General features: G+C 36.4%; 1 protein-coding gene across 4 annotated transcripts in view; it reads left to right on the top strand.

The window, feature by feature from the left end:
• Positions 1–22076, top strand: part of ARAP2 (ArfGAP with RhoGAP domain, ankyrin repeat and PH domain 2) — a 173989-nt gene that overhangs the window by 75675 nt on the left and 76238 nt on the right. For all 4 annotated transcript variants that reach the window (XM_013062209.2, XM_045076340.1, XM_045076346.1 and 1 more), the window contains exons 15-18: positions 1765–1909; positions 3407–3509; positions 4187–4385; positions 4568–4631. In XM_013062209.2, the coding sequence (XP_012917663.1) occupies positions 1765–1909; positions 3407–3509; positions 4187–4385; positions 4568–4631 (511 nt within the window). The remainder of the gene's footprint in view (positions 1–1764; positions 1910–3406; positions 3510–4186; positions 4386–4567; positions 4632–22076) is intronic.

Here is a 22076-nt window from a genome sequence, read left to right as displayed (position 1 = left end):
GGTCTCCATTCGGTTGTAGCAGTTAGTAACTTTTCCTCACTCTGTATCCATTTCCATTGTCAATAACAATCATCTTTAGCTTAAATTCCATTTATTACAATGTTATTTCTATTTGTACGCTCCATTGTTGATACTCATGGCTACATTGACTCAGATGTTCTGTTAACCTGTATGTATTACTGTACTTCCAAAGGACATTCTCAGAATTGATGCATTAGCAGAATTTGGCTTATTATGTTCCTTTAAAGTAATGCTCTGTGGTTACCATTGTTGTGATCAGGCCTTATTTTTCTTTGACCCTTTCAGTTATTCTTGTTCATCAACCCCAAACAAATCATTTCCAGTTTTGTTTTATCAACCCTCTTCCACCTTTTGTTGGATCTCAGTTGTGATTTCAGAAGCATTCTTGCTACCCTCCAAAACCGTTTGTTTCTTTTTACCCATTAAAAAATAGCTTGGCCAGTCTTTTCTATTTTCTCTACTTTTGCCTTTGAGATTGCTGAGAATTGCCAATTAGGGAACCATGCCTTTTGAGTTGGCCAAAAATTCATGTTTGTTTTTTTTTTTAACTAATCTGGAAGCAACACACTAATTGGTGATCTTTATAAGCATTTTTCCCCTAATTTTTATTTTACCAAAGCAGTACATGCACAAGCATAATACACCTTTAATGGAAAACATATTTGTTCCTTTTCTTAAAAATTTTTAGACATTATTCTTTGTCTTGATAAATTCTTTTTATCTTTTTCCTGACAGTAATTTTACTTCTATAATCTTATATCTCCATCATCTTATATTGTCTTTTTCTCCCTCATGTTTTACTTTTGGGAGACTTTCTTTTCTAAGCTTTCTCTCTCTCTCTCTCTCTTTTTTAAAATTTTTAAAATTCATGATTCCATTTTAAGTTACCAAAATATATTTTTTGTGTTCTCAGATTTCCTTTTTAGAACATGTTTTCTTGTTTTATGTCTACAGTATCTTCCCTTGACAGTCAGATATTATAGTTTAAAAAATTGATCTTTTGGTTTTGGTCTCTTTTATGTTGGAAACTTTCTTTTAAATGTTTGGGATCTGTTGTCAGAAGATTCTATCTCTTGCTGAGAGTGTTGGGATTTGGAGCTTGGTTATCACTGCCTTCCTTTTGTATGTAAATGCGGGCAGGTAACTAGGAGTCTGTAGAATGTCCTGTAACCACTTTGTTTCTAGAATGGCACCTTACCCCTGTCTCCACACAATACCTAGACAGTCACAGATAATCCATAAGCTAATACATGTGGCTGTGTTTTAATAAAACTTTATTTATAAAAACAGGTGATGATACAGATTTGGCCTGCAGGCCACAGTGTAAGTCCCCTTACAATTTGAATTTAAATTCCCTAACCAGGGCTTTAAGGCCCCTTTTTTCTTTTGCATACCTACCCAACATCGACCACAGTCTGTCTTTTTACACTACATGTATTCCTTTGAATAGTGCAGACATCAGTCCTTACTGTTTCAGAGTTGTTTCACAGCAATCTCCTTATGGATCTGTCTGCTTTTCTGGTCATCCGTATCATCGTTATTTTTGTCTTGTACATTCCTTGTTACTAGAGTGTGCATTTTTTAAGAGCAGAGAAAGGACTGTATATCCCACACAGCAATAGCATACCCTTTACACAAAATAGCAAATTAATAAATTTGAATCTTGTTGTTATTTAAACTGTGTATTATTTAAAAATTAGAATTATGATGTAACTCAGTTTGTGACTTGTTTTAAATTTCTAGAGACAAATAAAAAGTGGTGTGTTTTGGAAGGAGGCTTCTTGAGTTACTATGAAAATGATAAGTCTACTGCACCTAATGGCACCATTAACATCAATGAAGTTATCTGCCTGGCTGTACATAAAGAAGACTTCTATTTAAATACTGGGTAGGTCTACTGTTAAACAGTTAGGAGGTGAACAATAGTTTCTGATATTTTTCATACCAGATAATAAGAGTTTTGTTGTTAATTCTTCATTTACTTACTGTAGAAGGGTTTAATAGTTTCTTGAAGCCTGATCATTTTGCAGCTTCTGGAAGTTCCTTAGGGAATTTGCTAAAAAGTAGGAAAATTAAAATATTATACTGGGTACTATGAAAGGCTAATGTATTTACATCTAATCTTAAATTTATAACATTCCATTCTAGAACATGTAGTCCTAAAGTTTTTATAATTTACTGATTTGAATGAAGTATAAACTTAATGTGGCTTACTGTGAAATATTAAAATAAAATGCATTCTAATATTCGGTTGCTCAATTAGTAAATAAAATATAAGTTAAAATAATATTCATTTATGTCAGCATGTAATCATTCATGCTGCTTAAAATAAAACATTCTTGATAGAATGTTCCTGATACAAGTAGGCATGCAAGAGAAACAATCCACAATGAAATAAGGTTGTGAAGTAACTATTGCAGCCATGCTCTGAGTCTCCTTAAATAGCACTTTAAAGAGTTTGGACTCACTGATGTAGGCAGTGAGCGGTTTTTGAGATTTTATTTGGATTTGTATTTGAGGAAGAAAGCTGGCTGAAGTGGTGAGAGAGAGCTGGGAGGAAGAGCGGCCATAATTACTGAGAGTTTACCTAGAGGAGGAGATCACTAAAAAAAAAGTGAGTTGAGAGAATGTTATGCTTGAACTAATGAGATTAAGTCTCTTGATGGATGAAGAGCTGCTGTCAAGAAGAAATTAAACCCCAAGTTTTTGAGCTTGTTGATGAAATAGATGGTGATGCTTCTGAATTAAAGGAAACATGAGGCAAATACAAGCAGTGTGGGGTAAAAAAGAGGAAGAAAAATGATTTGGATATGGAGTATTTTGAGATTTTTTTTTAGGTAACAACAACAACGTACTTAACATATTCCGGGAAATAGTTGGAGATCTGGATGAGGGTCCCAGGGGAGAATTTAGGACCTGGGACGTTCCTCTAATTTTATCTAAAATAAGGAAATAAAATTTTGGGATAAGATGACATAATGGGAGGAATATCTGTGAAGTAAGACAGGAAGAGGGCTGATTAGAGAATGGTTTGGACAGTGTTTGCTTTAAACAGGGTGTCAAGATGGCCTGGTCTGGGAGGCAAGAGGAGACCAAAGGGATGGTCGCATGAGTCAGCTAATGAGTGTCCGGGCATGAACACAGTCCCGCATTAGAGTGATTCAGTAATCAGAAGGATATTCCTTTTGTCTGATACAGTGTATTCCATTTAGTCAAATGAATTAAAATATTAATTGCTGGAAAAATATGATAAATTTCAAAGCATTATCGGGTTTTCAAAGGGAATTTAATAAAAAAAAAAAAACAACAACTTGACTTTTGTGTTATTTGTTTCCCTAAGAGCCAAACATAAACAGTGGTATCTTTTTATTCATGTGTGCTGCAGGCCCATCTTTACCTTTGAAATCTACTTACCTTCAGAACGTGCATTTTTATTTGGAGCTGAAACATCTCAAGCTCAAAGAAAATGGACAGAGGCAATAGCCAAGGTAATGAAATATTACGTATTTACCCTAAGTCCAGAGAATGCTCTTAACTTGGGTTCTGTGGTGTAGCTTCAGAGAGCCATAGAAATTTTACACAAGGTTCTGGGAAAAATGTCCATACTAAATTAAGCTTTCAAAGCTTATAGTCAAAAGAGATTATGAGTTTCCTTCTTATAGCCTTAAGCAGAGAAAAAAAAAAATAATAATGTAGGACCCTGGAGGAATCATTCTTTGAATTCAGGCCCTGTTACGATGATTAAGATCTTTTCACTATGGTGAAGTCATTTCTATGTATGTCTCTTCACAGGTAGATACGTTATTTGTTGTATACACAAAGGGGAAAGGAGCAGATCCAGTAAAAGATATAAATGGAGACAAACATTGAAGGTTGACATTTTGAAAAATGCCACAAATCAGCATAGAAGATGTCTTCCCATTTCAATTCTATGTATATCAAAAAAAGTGGTTTGAGATGCTGTCATTTGAAAATACATTATAGCTGTGCAGTTTTAAGATTGATAGCAAGTTTAAATAATTGTTTTGAAATTTGAGTTACTTCTAAATTTTTTGGGTAGAAAAACTGGTTTACATGTTTTTTTGCTTTCCCTCAAGTCCGTAGGTAGGGAAGGGGATTTCCTATTTGCACTGTATTTATTACTTTTCTGTATTTGTTTTAACAGCATTTTGTTCCCTTTGTTGCTGAAAACTTAACAGAAGCCGACTATGATTTGATTGGTCAACTCTACTACAAAGACTGCCATGCCCTGGATCAGTGGAGAAAAGGCTGGTTTTCTATGGAAAAGTCTAGTTTGCGCTTTTGTCTTCAAATGCAAGAAGTTCAGGAAGATAGAATGTACTTAAGAAGACTGCAGGAGCTGAGTAAGATTTTTGTTCCTCTTTCATCTTCAATTTCTTTATTGCATATGATAACAGTAGCTTTTACATAAAATTATGACACTTGACTTCCCAACATGACTAAGTACTATTAATAATTGTGTCTTAATGGGTATTTAGTGTCATGTTTTAAATCGGGGATTCATGCTTTTCTCCTCTCTCTCCAGCAATCAGCACAGTGGTTCAAAATGGGGAAAAAATTGATGTCTTGCTCTTGGTAGAAAAAGGAAGGTAAGTGCATTTTTGCTTTTTACTTTTTATTGCAATAACTCTAGGGAGTAGGGTGTTTTGGTTATTGTGCTTGAGAGAGAACCCCTATTTTATAGCCTGTTGGAAGTTTGTACACATACATACACACACGCACGCACGCACGCACACTCTTCAGTAGAAAGAATACACCAATAAAGCTTGCAGATTTTTATGTTTGTTATGAAAAAGTCAGTGTGATCAATTATACTTTTCTGTAGACTTTGAAATATTTTTTCACATTTAAGTATTTGGAAGCAGTTTGGCAGTTGTAAATATGTTTTTGGTGTTGGTATGCATGTGAGTCCTGCAAACATAAAACTTGATTTCTTTAATTTATTCACTTTTTCAACAAATATTAAGCACCTACTCTGTATCAGATACTATTATAGGTACTGGGGATTCAGTGCTGAATAAAATGGACATGGTTTATGCCCTCAGGAAGTATATGCACTCTTGGTAGAAATAGAATATAAGCAGACAAAAAAAAATTATGACATAGTATCATGTCCATCAATTTTAAATGTTAGAAGAAAAACAAGGTGAAGAGAGAGAGCATGATGGAGCAATATTCTTTTGTAGATAGGGTGGTAAGAGAGGATACCTTTGATTAGAGATGTGCACAAGGTCAAGAAGCAAACCATGGAGCGGTCTGAATAGAGTGTTCCAGGTATAGAGTCAGAGATGTTCCAAAGACCCTGACAGTGGGCTGTACTTAGCACGTTCACGGTCGGCAAACAAGCTGCTGTTGGATGGGAGATTCGAAAAAGTTTGAGAGTGGAAAGAAATTATTTCAGAGATCTCTCAGGGCCTACTCCTTTATGATCTTGACCTATGACCTTGACCTGGACAAATCATAATATGTTAGGATTTGAATTTTATTTTAAGTGTGATGGAAGGCTGCTCATTTTGGGAGCCAGGAAGTGGAATGATCTGACTTTGGTGTTTAAAATGCTTCTGTGATTCCAGATGAATAAGCTCTTGGGTTACAAGAGTGACTGTGAGTGTCCAGTTAGGATGCTGCTACAGAGGCCAGGCAAAAGATGGCCATGTAAGAAAATAGTGTTGAGTGGTTAGAGCCATTGTGAAGGCAGAGGAGGCCAGAGGGTTTATTGTTGGGTCAGATGAGTGTAAGAGTTATGGTTACCCCAGGATTTTGGCCTGAGCAAGTACATGAATGATAATGCTGTTTTTTCCAGATAACAAATATAAGAGAGTAGAATTAGGATATTAGTAAGTTTAGGGTAGTAGGTTGAGAATTTGATATGGGAAATGGTAACCTTGAGATGTCTATCTGACAGCGAAGCGGGCTTAGTTAGTGGCCATGTGGATATACAAGTCTAGAATTAAGTGGAGAGGTTGCAACTGGAAATAGAGGTTTGAGAATCATCAGCGCATTGATATCATTTATCCAATGATCTGGGTGGATTCATGTAGACAAAGAGTATGGACCGAAAATAGACTCGAAGATGAGCGCTAGGGACTCTAGCAATTAGAGATTAGGCAGAGGGGGATGATCCAGAAGAAGAGCCGAGGAATCAGCTGCTGAGTCGTGTCACAACATTCAGATAGAGTCTCTTGAACAAACTTTTTAAAATTTTTTTATCATTTGCTTTATCATTTAAAATTCCTTAATTACAGTGATGTAGTATGTTTAGCTCTACGAGAGTACAAAATAATTTGCAAAACCATCTATAATATAAAAATAAAGCTGAATTAGCTTTCCCTTTGGTAATTTGCTTTGCTGGTGCCATGGATAATGACTTTCAGCAGTTGTCTGAACCTGTCTTCTCTTCAGTTTCGTGGGATGACATCAACAGCTTTAGACAGCAAGCATATTGCTGTTTAGATATTTATGTCAGAGGGTGTTTTTAAATTTACAGGCATAATTAGTATTCAGTGTTTTTACTCATTTATTTCTGGGATTATAATGGTTCATGATACTTGAGATTCTCATTTTTGGTACCAGGTGATGGTTTCACCGTACTTTCAGAGTACTGTTCATTATGTGTTCACAAGTAACAATGAGGTAGTATTATGTTTAGATAGTATTATATAATTAAAGTACTAGCAGGATATAGTTTTTACAGTCATCTATTCATATTTGTGGAATGCCTGTTGCCTCCTACAATGATGGCGGGAAAAAAGTTGGCAGCAATACAGAATTGGAGTCTGAACTCCCAGAGCTTACGTTTTTAAACAAATAAACCAGCAGCAACTTGTTAGTTGAATTTATTGCATTTATCGTTTATATTATCAGGTTACTATAGCCAAAGTGTTTTTTGTTTTGTTCTGTTTTTATCATTTTCAGGCTAAGAAGGATTTGACCAATGATACTGAGGTTTTATTTTTTTTTATTTTTATTTATTTATTTTTTTTTTAAAAGATTTTATTTATTTATTTGACAGAGAGAGATCACAAGCAGGCAGAGAGGCAGGCAGAGAGAGAGGAGGAAGCAGGCTCCCTGCTGAGCAGAGAGCCCGATGCGGGGCTCGATCCCAGGACCCCGGGATCACGACCTGAGCCGAAGGCAGAGGCTTTAACCCACTGAGCCACCCAGGCGCCCCGATACTGAGGTTTTAATTAAAATGTTACAAGCATGGATTAAAATGTAGCAAACAGGAATTAGGATTATTGTAATCAGTTTGATAAATTTTTATTTAATGCTTATTGCATGCAGTGTATTCTCTCATGAATGCAAAATAGGGAAGCCAGAAGACCAAATGTTTTGTTATTTTGTAACATCTTGACCCTTCCACTGGACTGCAGGAATCAGTAGGTGAACTCAGTTACACTCTAAGTTCATGGAATAGTTAAAAACTAATGGAATTACAAAATAATGGTCAGAGCTACTTAATCGTGTTTTTGACAATTCCAAAATTTTTATCTGCATGTGTTATTAACAAGTTATGTTGCAAGCCTTTTTACTAAAGTGAGGAACAAGGAATGTGTCAGAAGTACAGGGACAAATATATAACCAAGTTATTTTCCTTAAATCTCTTTGAACAGCTGCCATACAAAATGTACCATTTGAAAACAACTATATTTATCACATGCTTATATCCTGCTTTCCCTATTTTCTTCAAGTCAATGATATTCTAACAATAAAAAGAATATAATGATGAGCATGTGTATCGAACCCACTGTATCAGGCACTGTTCCAAGCACTTTAACAGACTTCCAGTGCCTATGTGGGGTTGAGGAGGGTAATTTCTTATCCTTTAAGGTAAAGCTGCCAGTTATTCCAGCAAAAATGGTTTTATTGGGAAACAGAGAATTGTAGTTAGAGACAAGCACACTTCAATGAAAGAAGCATAGGCAAGTCTGGAGAACAAAAGAAAAGGAGTAATCTTTGGGAACTTGTGGGGTGAGGGGGGTGGGGGTAAAGAGGTGGGTTTATAAATAAAACGTCTTGCAAAGTAAAACTGGCAATTTATACTGGCCTTTGATTGGTTGAGTTGTGATGATTTCTCATTGGCTGGACAGTTGCTGATGAAGAGAAACCTTTCTTCTTCCTGCCTGAGTGGTAAAGAAGTGTTCTAAGCAGTATGGCTTGCAAGATTCCCTTCCTCTTGGTTCTGCAAATAACTAGTGGTTATGCATGAGAGCTCCCCCTTCTGGTCTTCTGACTGGGTTCTAAACTAGATTTTCTTTTATTATTAATTTTCAAAAATCCATTTTGAAATCACGGTGAGGTCAGTTTGTAACTTAACAACCTAAAGATTCTTTTCCTTTTAAAACAAGAATTAAGGGGCACCTGAGTGGCTCAGTCAGTTAAGCATCTGCCCTCAGCTCAGGTCGTGACTCCTGGGTCCTGGGATTCAGTCCTGTGTCGGGCTTTCTGCTCAGTGGGGAGCCTGCTTCTCTCTCTCCCTCTGCCTGCTGCTTCCCCTGCTTGTGCCCTCTCTGTCCCTCTTTCTCACTCTCTGTCAAATAAAATCTTAAAAGAAAATAAAACAAGAATTAAGTTTAATTTACTCACACCAAATCATTCTCAAGAATTAAGTCAACAAATGTACCAGGATCCTGGGTAAATAATACTAAGTTACCAGAATTTAAAATTTCAGCATTTTATGAGAAACTTTTATTAGAAAAAATCATTTTGTTAGAAAATATTTTGTTAGAAATATACATATCTCCATATAATTCTTATCTAATAAAAAGAGAGCAGAAAGAAGGGAGGTCAGAAGTGTGATAGTTAAGAATGAACTTGGGAAAGGGAAGCAAGGGCAAAAATGAACTATTGGGACATCACCAAGATCAAAAGCTTTTGCACAGCAAAGGAAACAGTTAACAAAACCAAAAGACAACTGACAGAATGGGAGAAGATATTTGCAAACGACATTTCAGATAAAGGGCTAGTATCTAAAATCTATAAAGAACTTACCAAACTCAACACCCCAAAGAACAAATAATCCAATCAAGAAATGGGCAGAGAACATGAATAGACATTTCTGCAAAGAAGATATCCAGATGGCCAATAGACACGTGAAAAAATGCTCCACATCACTCAGCATCAGGGAAATACAAATCAAAGCCATAGTGAGATACCACCTCACACCAGTCAGAATGGATAAAATTAACAAGTCAGGAAATGACATGCTGGCAAGGATGCAGAGAAAGGGGAACCCTCCTACATTGTTGGTGGGAATGCAAGCTGGTGCAGCCACTCTGGAAAACAGCATGGAGGTTCCTCAAAAAGTTGGAAATAGAGCTACCATATGACCCAACAATTGCACTACTGGGTATTTACCCTTAAGATACAAATGTAGTGATCTGAAGGGGCACGTGCACCCGAATGTTTATAGCAGCAATGTCCACAATAGCCAAACTATGGAAAGAACCTAGATGTCCATCAACAGATGAATGGATAAAGAAGTGGTGTATGTATGTGTGTTAGTGTGTGTGTGTGTGTGTGTGTTTATATAATGGAATACTATGCAGCCATCAAAAGAAATGAAACCTTGCCATTTGCAGCGATGTGGTTGGAACTAGAGGGTATTATGCTTAGCGAAATAAGTCAGTCAGAGAGAGACAACTATCATATGAACTCCCTGATATGAGGAAGTGGAGATGCAAAAGGTGCAGGGGTTGGTGGGTAAGAAAAGAATAAATGAAACAAGATGGGATCGGGAGGGGGACCATAAAAGACTCTTTTAATTTTTTTTTTAAATTTTATTTATTTGTTAGAAAGAAAGAGAGAGACAGAGCGCAAGCACAGGCAGACAGAGTGGCAGGCTAGAGGCAGAGGGAGAAGCAGGCTCCCTGCCGAGCAAGGAGCCTGATGTGGGACTCGATCCCAGGAGGCTGGGATCATGACCTGAGCCGAAGGCAGCTGCTTAACCAACTGAGCCACCCAGGCGTCCCCCATAAGAGACTCTTAACGTCACAAAGCAAACTGAGGAGTCAGGGGGAGGAGGTAGGGAAAGGATAATGGGGTTATGGACATTGGGGAGGGTATGTGCTATAGTGAGTGCTGTGAAGTGTGTAAACCTGGAGATTCACAGACCTGTACCCCTGGGGCTAATAATACATTATATGTTTATAAAAAATTTAAAAATTAAAAAAAAAAAAAGAATGAGCCTGGGAGATTGTAAGTGTGCTAGATCATAAACACAATGAAGAGAGTGCAGATGTACCAGCAATGGCATCTTGTGTGGGGCAAAGTAGGCTCTCATATTTATATATCTGTGTATTTATATACACATATACACACATATACTTATATGCACATATACATACATACACATGTATATATATGCATGTGTGTGTATTTATATATGTACATGTTATGTGAATAAATTACCTTCATATAGAGAATAATGGGAAAAGAGCAGGTTTAAAAGGGAGCTTGGGAAATAATGAGTTTGATTTTAGATGTGTTGAACATGAGTTGCTTATAAACATCTAAGAACAAAGTGCTAGGAGGAAATTATATTTATGGATCTAGTGTTCCTGTAAAGGTTAATGGGGTGGAGTTACGGATTCTGGAGTCACCATTATATAGAAGGAAGAACAGGAAGTCACTTAGGAAGAGTCTATAGAGTGAGAAGGGAGGAATTTGTGTGTTGGAGCCTGGATGAATGAATACACATCATTTCAGAGGCTGAGTAATTGTTAGGGTGAAGTAGCTGCCTTGGGTTTATTAGCTAGTTTATCCAGAAAGTGAGATAAGAAACCAAGAGAGAAGGGCGTCCCAAAACCCAGGGTGAGAGAGTGTTACAAGAAGGCAGGAACGGTCAGAGCTGTTAGTTGCTGGGTGACAAGGGCACATACTTCATTGGATAATTGATGCGGAGTCCATCTAGTGACTTTGAAGTGAGCAGAAGTGATAAAGCAGACACTGGGTTAGATTAAAAGCCTGGGGATTGAATAACTTGAAACAGCTCCTGAGGAGCTTGGCGAGGATGTCTGCGGATTAATAGGATTCTCGAGGTAGAAGGGATTTGTCCCAGGAAGGGCATGTGTGTGCACTTTGTTTTAGATGGTTTGAGCTTGTGCAAGTTTAAATTCTCATGGAAGGAGGCACAAAAAGGGAGATAGTGAAGGTATAAGAGAGAAGACAAGAAGAAAGCAAGGCATCTTGATTGTAACAGGCAGAAGAGAGGAATTGATGGACAGTTTTGGATGTTGGAAACTTTCTGGATCTCGTGGGTGGAATCTTACCTATCTGATGGTTTGTGAACTAGGACAACTCCCAAGGTTTTTTGGCCTGAGTAACTTTACGAATGGTTGTATCGTTTACCGAGATAGGAAATGTGTGCTCCTCTCCTGGTACTTAAACAAGGCCAGTTAATTATAGATGTCTTTGCTTAAGAGCTGTTTTAATACCATGTCAAAAGAAGAAAATTTCATTGAATTTCCCTCCTTTTCATCTCTTTTTTGATCTCTTAGTCTCTTGGGAAATTATGACTGTAAGCTAAAGTAGATTGTTAGACTTGTCAATGACAGATAAAATTGTGGCTTTAGGAAATAAAACAACTTCCAATTATTCATGTTGATGGCATACAGGGATACTGTGAATAACTGAAAGAGAGGGAAACCAACCAGCTCTGAGTTTAACCTTTATTTTTTTTTTTTTCTTCTTTTGCTAGTAATATCTTGAACTGGAATTGCAAATCATAAATAAATTTAATAAATTAATTTTACATCCTTTCCGTGTCCTTGTCTACATTTGATTAAGGTGCTAAAATATATGAGTATTTCTTAAAGCCAAGGAGGAGGAAGAACTCCCTGAACTGGAAAAGTTCATAAATTGATAATCATCCACTGAACATAGTCACTATTTTTTTAAAATTATTTTTATTTACTTATTTATTTTTAAAGATTTTATTTATTTCACAGACAGAGATCACAAGTAGGCAGAGAGGAAGGGAAGCAGGCTCCCTGCTGAGCAGAGAGCTGGATGTGGGGGCTCAATCCCAGGACCCTGAGATCATGACCTGAGCTGAAGGTAGAGGCTTTAACCCACTGAGCCACCCCGGTGCCCCATAGTCACTATTTAGATACATATTTTAATCTTCCTGGTGATTTTCTCTAGGTTCATAGCATGACTGTCTTTAAACAGTAAAATATTGCAATAATATTTTGCACACGCCGAGCATTTTTCCTCTAAAAAGCTCTAAACAGAAGGTGTTCCAGATGGTGTCGCTTTAATGTGTATTCTTTGTATACTTTAAAAATTATTATTTTAGAAAATAAAGCTTTCTTGATTACACTTATGGGTTTCTGGCATGCTATTTGGTGCTATTATTGGGACTTAGATTTTGCTTTTCTTTATGCATTAGTTAGGACTTCTTTGTGTGAAAAAAAAATACTGTTTTTGAATATCTACTGTTAGTGAATGTTCTGGACCATGAGGTCAGAAGGCATTTTCCTGGGTAGTAGCTTGTATATTCATTCACTCTACCTGGAATGTTGAAAGCATCCTTTTCTTAAAATTTGAAAACTATTTCTGCACTTTAGCCTGCACACTCTGTGTATCTTTTTCTGATGAATAAGCTGCTCTGTTCACAGCCTTCACTTTCTGTAGCTATATGCCCATTTGTCAGAGACACCTGTTACTAAGCTTTTATTGAAAGGTTGTTGGATACAATGAATACAGTATGGATAACTCAGATATGTTATCAGAAACAGAGAAGAGTGGCATTTTTATTTGTTTGTTTTTAGTGGGAGTTTGTTTTCTGGGACTCATTGGTTGACCTATAGTAAAGCATAAAGTACTTCATGGCTCCCAAGCCTGGGTGTATTCAGTTTTAATTGCAAATTCCAGACAAAAAGAAGCTAACACTGGAGAGTAAACGCTTCCATCAGTATATTCCACAGTTATCGGACAGACTACTTTTCTCAGTTTGGGAGATTAAGTCCTGAGTTAAAGATTCTTATTTCATATCAATTTATTTCATATGATGGGTTTTTTTCCCCCCTCTTGAATTGTATTTTGTAGCAGCTGAGATGTTAGCAATACTCTGGAGGGTGAATTATCTTAAAGTGGTTTCTAAATTGTGCATGTAATTGCAAATTAAATAGTAGCCGATCGCCCACAATATCAGCTTGACTGCTTTTGTAACTTTCTGATGATTTAATTCATAGAGATCGTTTAGTCTGAATGTTGCCAAGACAAACAAGAGATTCTTCTCTCTCACCATGTCTTACTGGTTTTGCAAAAAGAAAGGAACTATTCAAACTTATAAAGTCATTTTTTTTTTGTTAAAAAGAATTATAATATTGGGAATGCATGACTATTTAACACAAAAGTAGATTTTAAAGTATATATTATTTCCTTCCAAAGTTTCTCTTACTCAGTTTAAAGCACCATCCATATACTAGAATGTAAGCTTATGAACAAGTAAATGTGATATTATCTGAAAACATACGAAAGAATGAGAAGATCACTTCTTAATAAATGGGAGCAGGATTACATGTATGTGTGTGTGTCTGTGTGTGTATGTATTTTTTTAAAGATAAGACTATTTAACTGGATCTGGAATTCTAGATAGGATTTCAGTAGAAAAAAATGAGGGGGCTAAGAGACTGAAGTATCCCAGGAGGTGGAAACAATAGGTTCAGAGGAATAGGATGGTCAGGGAACAATGCCAGTGCCAGTTGGCCTTGACCTTTAGTTCCTGAGGAGGCAGCATGATCCAGTGACCCTGGAAAGATAGATTGACACCTTGATAGACGTATCCTTTCACATGTGGCTCAGTACTGATCTGGATATCAGTATTATCAGTTAAATGTAATTAATAATTTGCCTTGTTCTGGAAAGGGTTGCAGGCTCTTTACAAGGGTCCAGAAGATGTCTTTTTTTAAGAGGTATTTTAAAACTTAAAAAAAAAAATGCTTCTGTTTAAATTGTGAATTTGGATTTATTCTGCAGCCAGTGGAACACTATTAAAGCTTTTAAGCAGACTTGAAACAGGGCTGTTTCTTCATTCCTGTAGGTGATTGCCTAATAGTGTGCAAAGATGAGATTGTAAAATGGAGCCTTTGCCTTCCTGGGGAGTTAGGTGCTTTGCCACTTTTTACTGAACTTTTGGCTTCAGAGGAAACAAGATATTTAGAACAGTATTTCTTCATTATTTTTGTGACACAGTCTCTGTATCTGCAGATTTTCTTCACAATTGTTTGTTTGCTTCTGGCTAAGCTTCCATTCAGATAAGCAAACTCTTATCTGAAGGTGTGGGGAAAAATATTGTATCTTTGTAAATTAAAATAAAAGGGATCTATGGGTACAATGACTAAAGAAAATGTGCCAGACCCCGATTTCTGACAATGAAGAAATAACTGGCATGGTACATGACCTTCCATTTCAAACAACTAGAAAGCTAGACAAAATGTATGAACCTGTTTTCAGAGTCTGGGACAGTAGGCATTCCAGGATTGTTGATTATGGAGAGAAGGGAAACAAGAGAAGTGAGATTTGAGATCACCTTGTCTCTCTACCTGTAGGCACTTTTCAGTCCCTGGCCCAGAGATAGGGGAGATTGAAGCAGAATGTGGTGGCTTTGCTACCTTGCAAAGGTAGAAATGGGAGTTTAGGGAATCTGTAGTAGCTAAAATTTTCCAGAGAGAGTGTTAGAACAGAGGTAAGTATGTAGAAGAGAGTTTTGGAAATCTTCATAGATGTATCCTTTCACATGTGGCTCAGTACTGATCTGGATGTTTGTTGGATGAGATTCCCAGAGGTCAGGCAGAAACACCTTCCATGGTATTATGAGCTGAAGAGTTCCCAGAGCTCAGAGGGCACTGGAGGGCATTCACACCCCATCCAGCGAGGTGAGACCTCATTACACATACAGCGTATTGGTAGAGACCCCAAAATGGTAGCACCATAGATTTAAGGCAAAACTAGCCGTAGGATAAAGTTAGATTTATTTTTACCTCATTACTAAGCTTAAAAACAGACCTCCAAAGGACCCCAGTGCTCCACAAGTAATTTAGTTGCCAGGGGTCGAACAGGCAAATGATGCCAAAATAAACACCAGTACTCTCTAAGGGAAAACAGCAGTCCTGACACTCTGCATTCATAATGTCTAGCATATAATTGAAATTACTAGTGTTGTGGAAAAGCTACAAGTCAGTTCACAGGAACAGTACCAGAAGAGAAGGATAATCGAATTAGCAAAGATTCTAAACAGTAATTATTAAATTTTATAAATTTATCCAAAGATGTAGAAAAAAACATGAACAATGAGGAAAAATGGGTAATTAAAAAAAGAACCAAATGGAATTTCTAAATCTGAGGAATACATTCTCTGTAAAGAAAACTTCACTATCAGCTTAATGTAGATTCTACATAAAAAAGAGATCAGTGACCTTGAAAGATCAATGACCTTGAAAGATGCTAATAGCTACCAAAACACAAGCATGGAGAGGAAAAAGACTAAATAAAATCAGCAGAGTTTCAGTGACCAGTGGGGCAATATCAAGCAGTCTCATGTAAGTGTTAGAATCCCAAAATGAGGGAGGAGAGAGAAGTCAAAAAATCTTTGAAGAATTATAGGTAAATTTATATGAAATTGATAAAAACTGTTAACCCACATATGTACCAAGATCAGCAAACCTCAGGCATATGATAATCAAATTTCTGAAAACCATTGTGAGGGAAAAATAAATAAATAAATAAGCACCAAGAGAAAAAAGACATTAAATATAGGTGACAAAGAAGAGAGTGTCGTGCAAACCAGAAAATAGAATACTGAAATCCTCTCAAGTGCTGGAGAAAAACAAACAAAACAACTAACAGAAAAACAAAAACAAAAAAACCCTCAAATAAGGAAACCAGTAGCTGTTAACCTAAAATACTAAATTGAGCAAAAATATATCTTTCGGAAATGAAAGCAAAATTGTTATGGCCAAATAAATGCTGACTTACACTATAAGACAATGTTTTCATTTTTGTGTGAATGCATAAGATAGTCCCTTTTTCAGTCATATAAGTGGGGCGTGCTGTTAGATTTTTGGTTGTGTTTAAAACGCTCTTTATGTAATTGTATTTTTTTTTATACAGTCAAATTTATTGATCTTATTTGTGAAGACATTCTGGTTTTGGGCAGTAGACTGGGCTCGAATATGATAGTCTATCTAGACTCTGTGGTTATTATATTGCAATTTTGAGAAAATTGTTTTGTAAGTCCTTATCGAACTGTCTTGATTCATTATAAGGATATAAGAATGTTTCGTTATATGACATTGAAGTCCCCTTTAAAATTTATTTTTGAGAAGTGCATAATTAGAATAATTTATTTCTCTGTAGTTAGAGTTCTTCAAAGTAACTTTTCAAATTTTCCAGATATAAATGAAATATTTCTTTGAAATTCTTATCTAGAAATGTAAAATCATTGTTTGATAATACTTGGAATCAAAAAGTCGGCCAACATTTGTGTTGAAAATATCTTTTGATACTTTATTCCAGGCACAGAGATAAGATAAGCATCACAGAGAAAGTTGTTGAGCTGAGGCTATTAAATGTCACACATCTACTTCACTAGATGCCGTATTTTAGGATTCAGTGTTTGACAAATTGACTCAGGAGTTAACTTGTCATTACTTGTTCTATCCCTCACTAGTTCACAAGGAGACAGCTAAACTTGTCATCATGGGATTTCTTCTGAATAGAAAGAAAACTTAAAATTCGAAATGTGCACAGTTCACGGCAGAATTATACTGATATTGCAGGAAGGTTGTTGCATTTTGGATTTCTTTAACTGCTTACTGAAATACCCACTGTACCTGTTTGTTTATAAGCAAGTGATACCAAATACTTTGTATATATTTAGAGTTTAAGTGTCAAGTTAAAAAATTATGTAAGAATCAACAAAAATTAAAACTTTCCCTTTACCTAAGCTCTTGAATTTAGCAAGTCCTAATTTTGATTGTCTACATAATGTGGGGGCTTGATATTTCTCAGAGAAGTTACCTGAGTTACATAGTTTCAGTTAGACAAATTATACCAAGCAATAGAGGCTCTTGATGATATGACATAAACAGAAAGGCTAAAGCATGTCAGCACTATTACAACAAGTGTCAGATTTCTTCAAAAAGAAAATTACAGAAACAGGAGGTCTGTTCTGATGCAGTGGAGAATAAGAACAGTATATCCATGTGTCAGAAAGCAAAAGACGAAAATTACAGATACGCATGTCTAGGCATCCTAGGAAGTTCAGAAATGTTAGCGTTGTGTCTAGTAAGGTGCTTCTAGCTTTATCTTCTTAGAGAAACATTTATAGAAAAGAAGCTGAAGGAAAGAAAGGTGGACTTTTATTTCTTTTTAAGTTAGGGCTAGTGAATTACCAGGAATGTAAGATGAGACCCCTCCACCACAAAAAACAAAATAATACAAAAAATACAACAACCTAGTGTTCATGCAGCTCATTTCTTTCTCTTCAGGGTGAATCCAAAGTAGCCCACTCAGAGTTTGAAATCAAGATCAAAGAGTTCTACTTTGTTGTAAATACACAGCAGTGATTACTTTTACTTTGTAAAGTAAAAGTGATTACTTTTAACTTGTGTTTCAAACCAAATTTTTTCTACCTACTGATAGGGTTTTAAAACTATTATGAACCACGAAATGCCACACACAGTGCTCATGACTAGACATATGAAAACGCTTTCTTCCTTACCTCTCTATGCAAGTTTGGGTTCTAGCAGCCAAACATTTATGCATAGAACAGATGGTATAAGGGAGGGCAAATCAGCTACTCATAATTAAGGCGGGGCACACATACTAAGCATCTGGACATTAGGGATAGGACATTAAGGATGGAGTGCCAGGGAGGGTTATCTGGAGTATACTTGGGGGGGAGTTGGAGTAGCCAACCAAAGATCAGGAGATACTTACTGCAATAAAATGTGATTTTTTTTTTTAAACTGTTGTCTTTAATGTAGGAGACTGGCAGAGTTGGAGGGGAAAATATGGGCCAGATCATAAAGGCCTTTTAATATTGAAAACTCCAGAGCTGGAGAAGGCAAATGATTAGGAAATGATGCCATTGGCTTTGCACTTATTTATTTATAAATTCATTTTTAATTTTTTTTAATTCAAGTGTAGTTGACATGTAATGTTAGTTTGGGCGTACACGTAGTGATTCAACATTCATATAGATAGTGAAGTGATCACCATAATAAATCTGTCTACCATCTGTCACCTTAAAAGATTATTACATATTTTACATTTCCTGGGCAGTACATTGTATCCTTATGTCACATCTCTTTTAACTGGATGTTTGTACCTCTTGTTTTCTACTTAGTTTGTACCCTTCCCCAGTTTTCCCTTTCCCTTCTCTCTCCTCCTTTCTGGCAACCACCATGTCTAACCACTGTATCTAAGGTTCAATATCTATTTTTGTTTCTTAGATTCCACATATAAGTGAAATCATTTATTTGTCTTTCTCTGACATATGTCACTTAGTATAATACCGTCTCTGTCCATCCATGTTGTCAAAAATGGCAAGATTTTAGGCTTTTATGAGTAATGTTTCAAACATCTACATATACACATAGATGTATATACATATACTGTCAGTGTCTTCCTTTATGTCTCCCCCCCCATGTGTGTGTGTGTATGTGTGTGTCTTTATGAAAATCCATCCCCCCCACTTTGTCTTTCGATTGGAATATTTAGTTCATTTACATTTGACGTAGTTATTGATAGATATGTACCTATTGCCATTTTGTTGATTGTTTTCTGTTGTTGTAGTTTTTCTGTTCCTTTCTTCTTCTTCTCCCTTCCGTTATGATTTCGTGACATTTGGTCCCTAGTGTTAAGTTTGTATTCCTTTTTCTTCTTCTTTTTTTTTTTTTTTTTTTTTGGTGCAGATTTTATAGATATTTGGTTTTTGGTTTCTATGAGGTTCATATATAATATCCTTAATCTACAGTCATTTGCTTTAAGTTAATGGTTATGTTCAAAGCACTACATTTTAACTGCCTACCTCCCACCACATTTTATGTTTTTGATATCACATTTTACCCATTATTATCATGTGTGTCCTTTAACTATGTAGTCCTAGATGATTTTACTACTTTTGTCTTGTAATCTATATTCTAGTTTTGTAAGTTGCTAGGCCCACTCCCTTTACTATATATATTTACCATTACCAATGAGATATTTTTTTCTTTCATAGTTTTTTTTTTAAATTTTTTATTTTTTATAAACATATATTTTTATTCCCAGGGGTACACGTCTGTGAATCACCAGGTTTACACACTTCACAGCACTCACCAAAGCACATACCCTCCCCAATGTTCATAATCCCACCCCCTTCTCCAAACCCCCTCCCCCCAGCAACCCTCAGTTTGTTTTGTGAGATTAAGAGTCACTTATGGTTTGTAATTTCAGTTGTGGCCTTCTCTTTTTTTTTAAAGATTTTTATTTATTTATCGGAGAGAGCAAGCACAGGCAGTCAGAGAGGCAGGCAGAGGCAGAGGGAGAAGCAGGCTCCCTGCCGAGCAAGGAGCCCGATGTGGGACTCGATCCCTGGACGCTGGGATCATGACCTGAGCCGAAGGCCGCCGCTTAACCAACTGAGCCACCCAGGCGTCCCATGGCCTTCTCTTTTTATTTAAAGACGTCCTCTTAACATTTCTTGTAAGTCTGGTTTGATGAACACCTTCAGTTTTTCCTTATCTGAGATACTTCTTATTGCTCCTTTAATTCGGAGTGATAATATTGCTGGGTATAGAGTATTCTTGGTTGTAATTTTTTTTTCCTTTCAGCACTTTGAATATGTCGTGTTACTCTGTTTGGTAAAATTTCTGTTATAAAATCAGCTGATAGTCTTAAGGGGGTTCCCTTGTAGGTAAGGGGTTGTTTTCTCTTGATGCTTTTAAGATTCTCGATTTAACTCCTGACAGTAGTTATAATACGTCTTGGTGTGAGTCTGTTTGGGTTCATGTTAGATTGGACTCTTCTGTTTCTGAACTTGGAAGTCTGTTTCCTTTATCAGGTTAGGGAAGTATTCAGACATTATTTCTTCAAATAGGTTTTCTGTCCCCCCTCCCTTTTTTTTTTTTCTTTATTCTCCTCTGGGACTCTTATAATGCAAATATTTGAATACTTGATGTTGTCCTATTGGTCTCTTCAACTATGCTCACTTTTTAAATTACCTTTTCTTTTTGCTGTTCTGTTTGGGTGATTTTCGTTCCCAAGTCTTCCATTCCTCTGCACTCACCCATTCTTCTGCATCCTTTAATCTGCTGTTGATTCCTAACTTCCTTTCAGTTATTATATTCTTCAGCCCTGATTCTTTTTTTTATATTTTCTATCTCTTCATTGAAGTTCCAACTGTGTTCATTTTTCCTTAGATTTTAGTAAACATCATTATGATCCTTACTTCGAGTCCATCTGGTCTAGCTTGTCATTCAAAACCATCGTTTCTTTGTTTATTTTCTGTTTAGATTATTGATTAAGTGGGGTATTAAAGTCCCCTATTATTGTGTCACTATCAATTAGTTCCTCTATGTTTGTTATTAATCATTTATATATTTGGGCGCTCCCATGTTGTGGGCATAAATATTTACAATTGTTGGATCTCCTTGTTGGATTATCCTCTCTATTATTATGATACCGTGCCCTGCTTTATCTCTTCTTACCGTCTTTTCTGTTAAAGTCTAGTTTGTCAGATAAAAGTATTGCCACTCCAGCTTCCTTTTGACATCCATTTGTGTGATAAATGTTTCTACATCCCTTCACTTCTTTTTTTTTTTTAAGGTTTGTTTTTATTTATTTGACAGAGCGCAAGCAGAGGGAGCAGCAGACAGAGGGAGAGGGAGAAGCAGGCTCCCCACGGAGCAAGGAGCCTGATGTGGGACTTGATCCCAGGACTCTGGGATCATGACCCAAACTGAAAGCAGACGCTTACCTGAGTGAGCCACCCAGACACCCCATCCCCTCACTTTCAACCTTAGGTGTTCTTAAGTCTAAAATGAGTCTCTTGTGGACAGCATAATGATGGGTCTTGTTTTTCTATCCATTCTGACACCCTATGTCTTTGGATTAGAGCATTTAGTCCATTTACATTTAAAGTAATTATTGATGGATATTTATTTATTATCATTTTATTATGTGTTTTGTTGTTTTTGGAGATTTTCTCAGATTCTTTGTTTTTTTGTCACTTTTGGGTCTTTCCACTCAAAGAATCCCCTTTAGTATTTCTTGCAAAGCTGGTTTAGTGGTATGACCATTACTTGGAATTTTTATCTGGCAGCTTGCTTGTCTCTGTTTTGTTGTTTTTCTGAGATTTTGTTTTGTTCTTTCATTAGGAATATATTCCTCTGTCTCATTATTTTGTTTAACTCTATTTCTTTCTATCAGTTTCATTTCTCAATCTTGAGATTAGTTTTGCATATTAGATCACTCCTGAGGAGTGGAGATTAGAGAGCCACATGGAGAAGTGGGAAAGGAGGTTTATTAGGAGGAGCAGTGTGAAGACCTGAAATCAAACAGTGCTGGAATGGAGAGGAAACAGAGTAAATATATTTAGGAACAAGAATCAGCAGAATTCGGATGGCAGTGATAGGGATGGGCGGGGACAGGAACCAATTTAAAATCAGTTAATCCTGGGGCACCTGAGTGGCTCAGGGTTATGAGATTGAGCCCTGTGTGGGACATGCTGGTTGTGGAGCCTGCGTAACATTCTCTCTTCCAAACCCCCAACTTAGGTGTGTGCATGCACACCCTCTGTCTCTTAAAAAAAAAAAAAAAAAGAGAGAGAGAGAGAGATAAATAAATGAACCCTAAATTTCTGGTGGGATAAGCGGATAATTTTAGTACCTATTTGGTATGAGAAAGAGAAAGTTTTGAGATAGTTGTGGCACAGTAAGATGAGGGTGTCCAAAAATTAATATTAATTAGTATAATGGTATTTACTACTTAGTTATTAATGTTACATTCATTGAGTGTTGAGGGAGGTACTATTATTACCTTCA

The sequence above is a fragment of the Mustela putorius genome, unplaced genomic scaffold (genome assembly GCF_011764305.1).
Source record: "Mustela putorius furo isolate JIRA1106 unplaced genomic scaffold, ASM1176430v1.1 tig00000083_pilon_pilon_pilon, whole genome shotgun sequence".
Classification (NCBI taxonomy): Eukaryota; Metazoa; Chordata; class Mammalia; order Carnivora; family Mustelidae; genus Mustela; species Mustela putorius.
The sequence above is the reverse complement of the archived record's forward strand: the minus strand, read 5'-3'. Positions and strand labels throughout refer to the sequence as shown.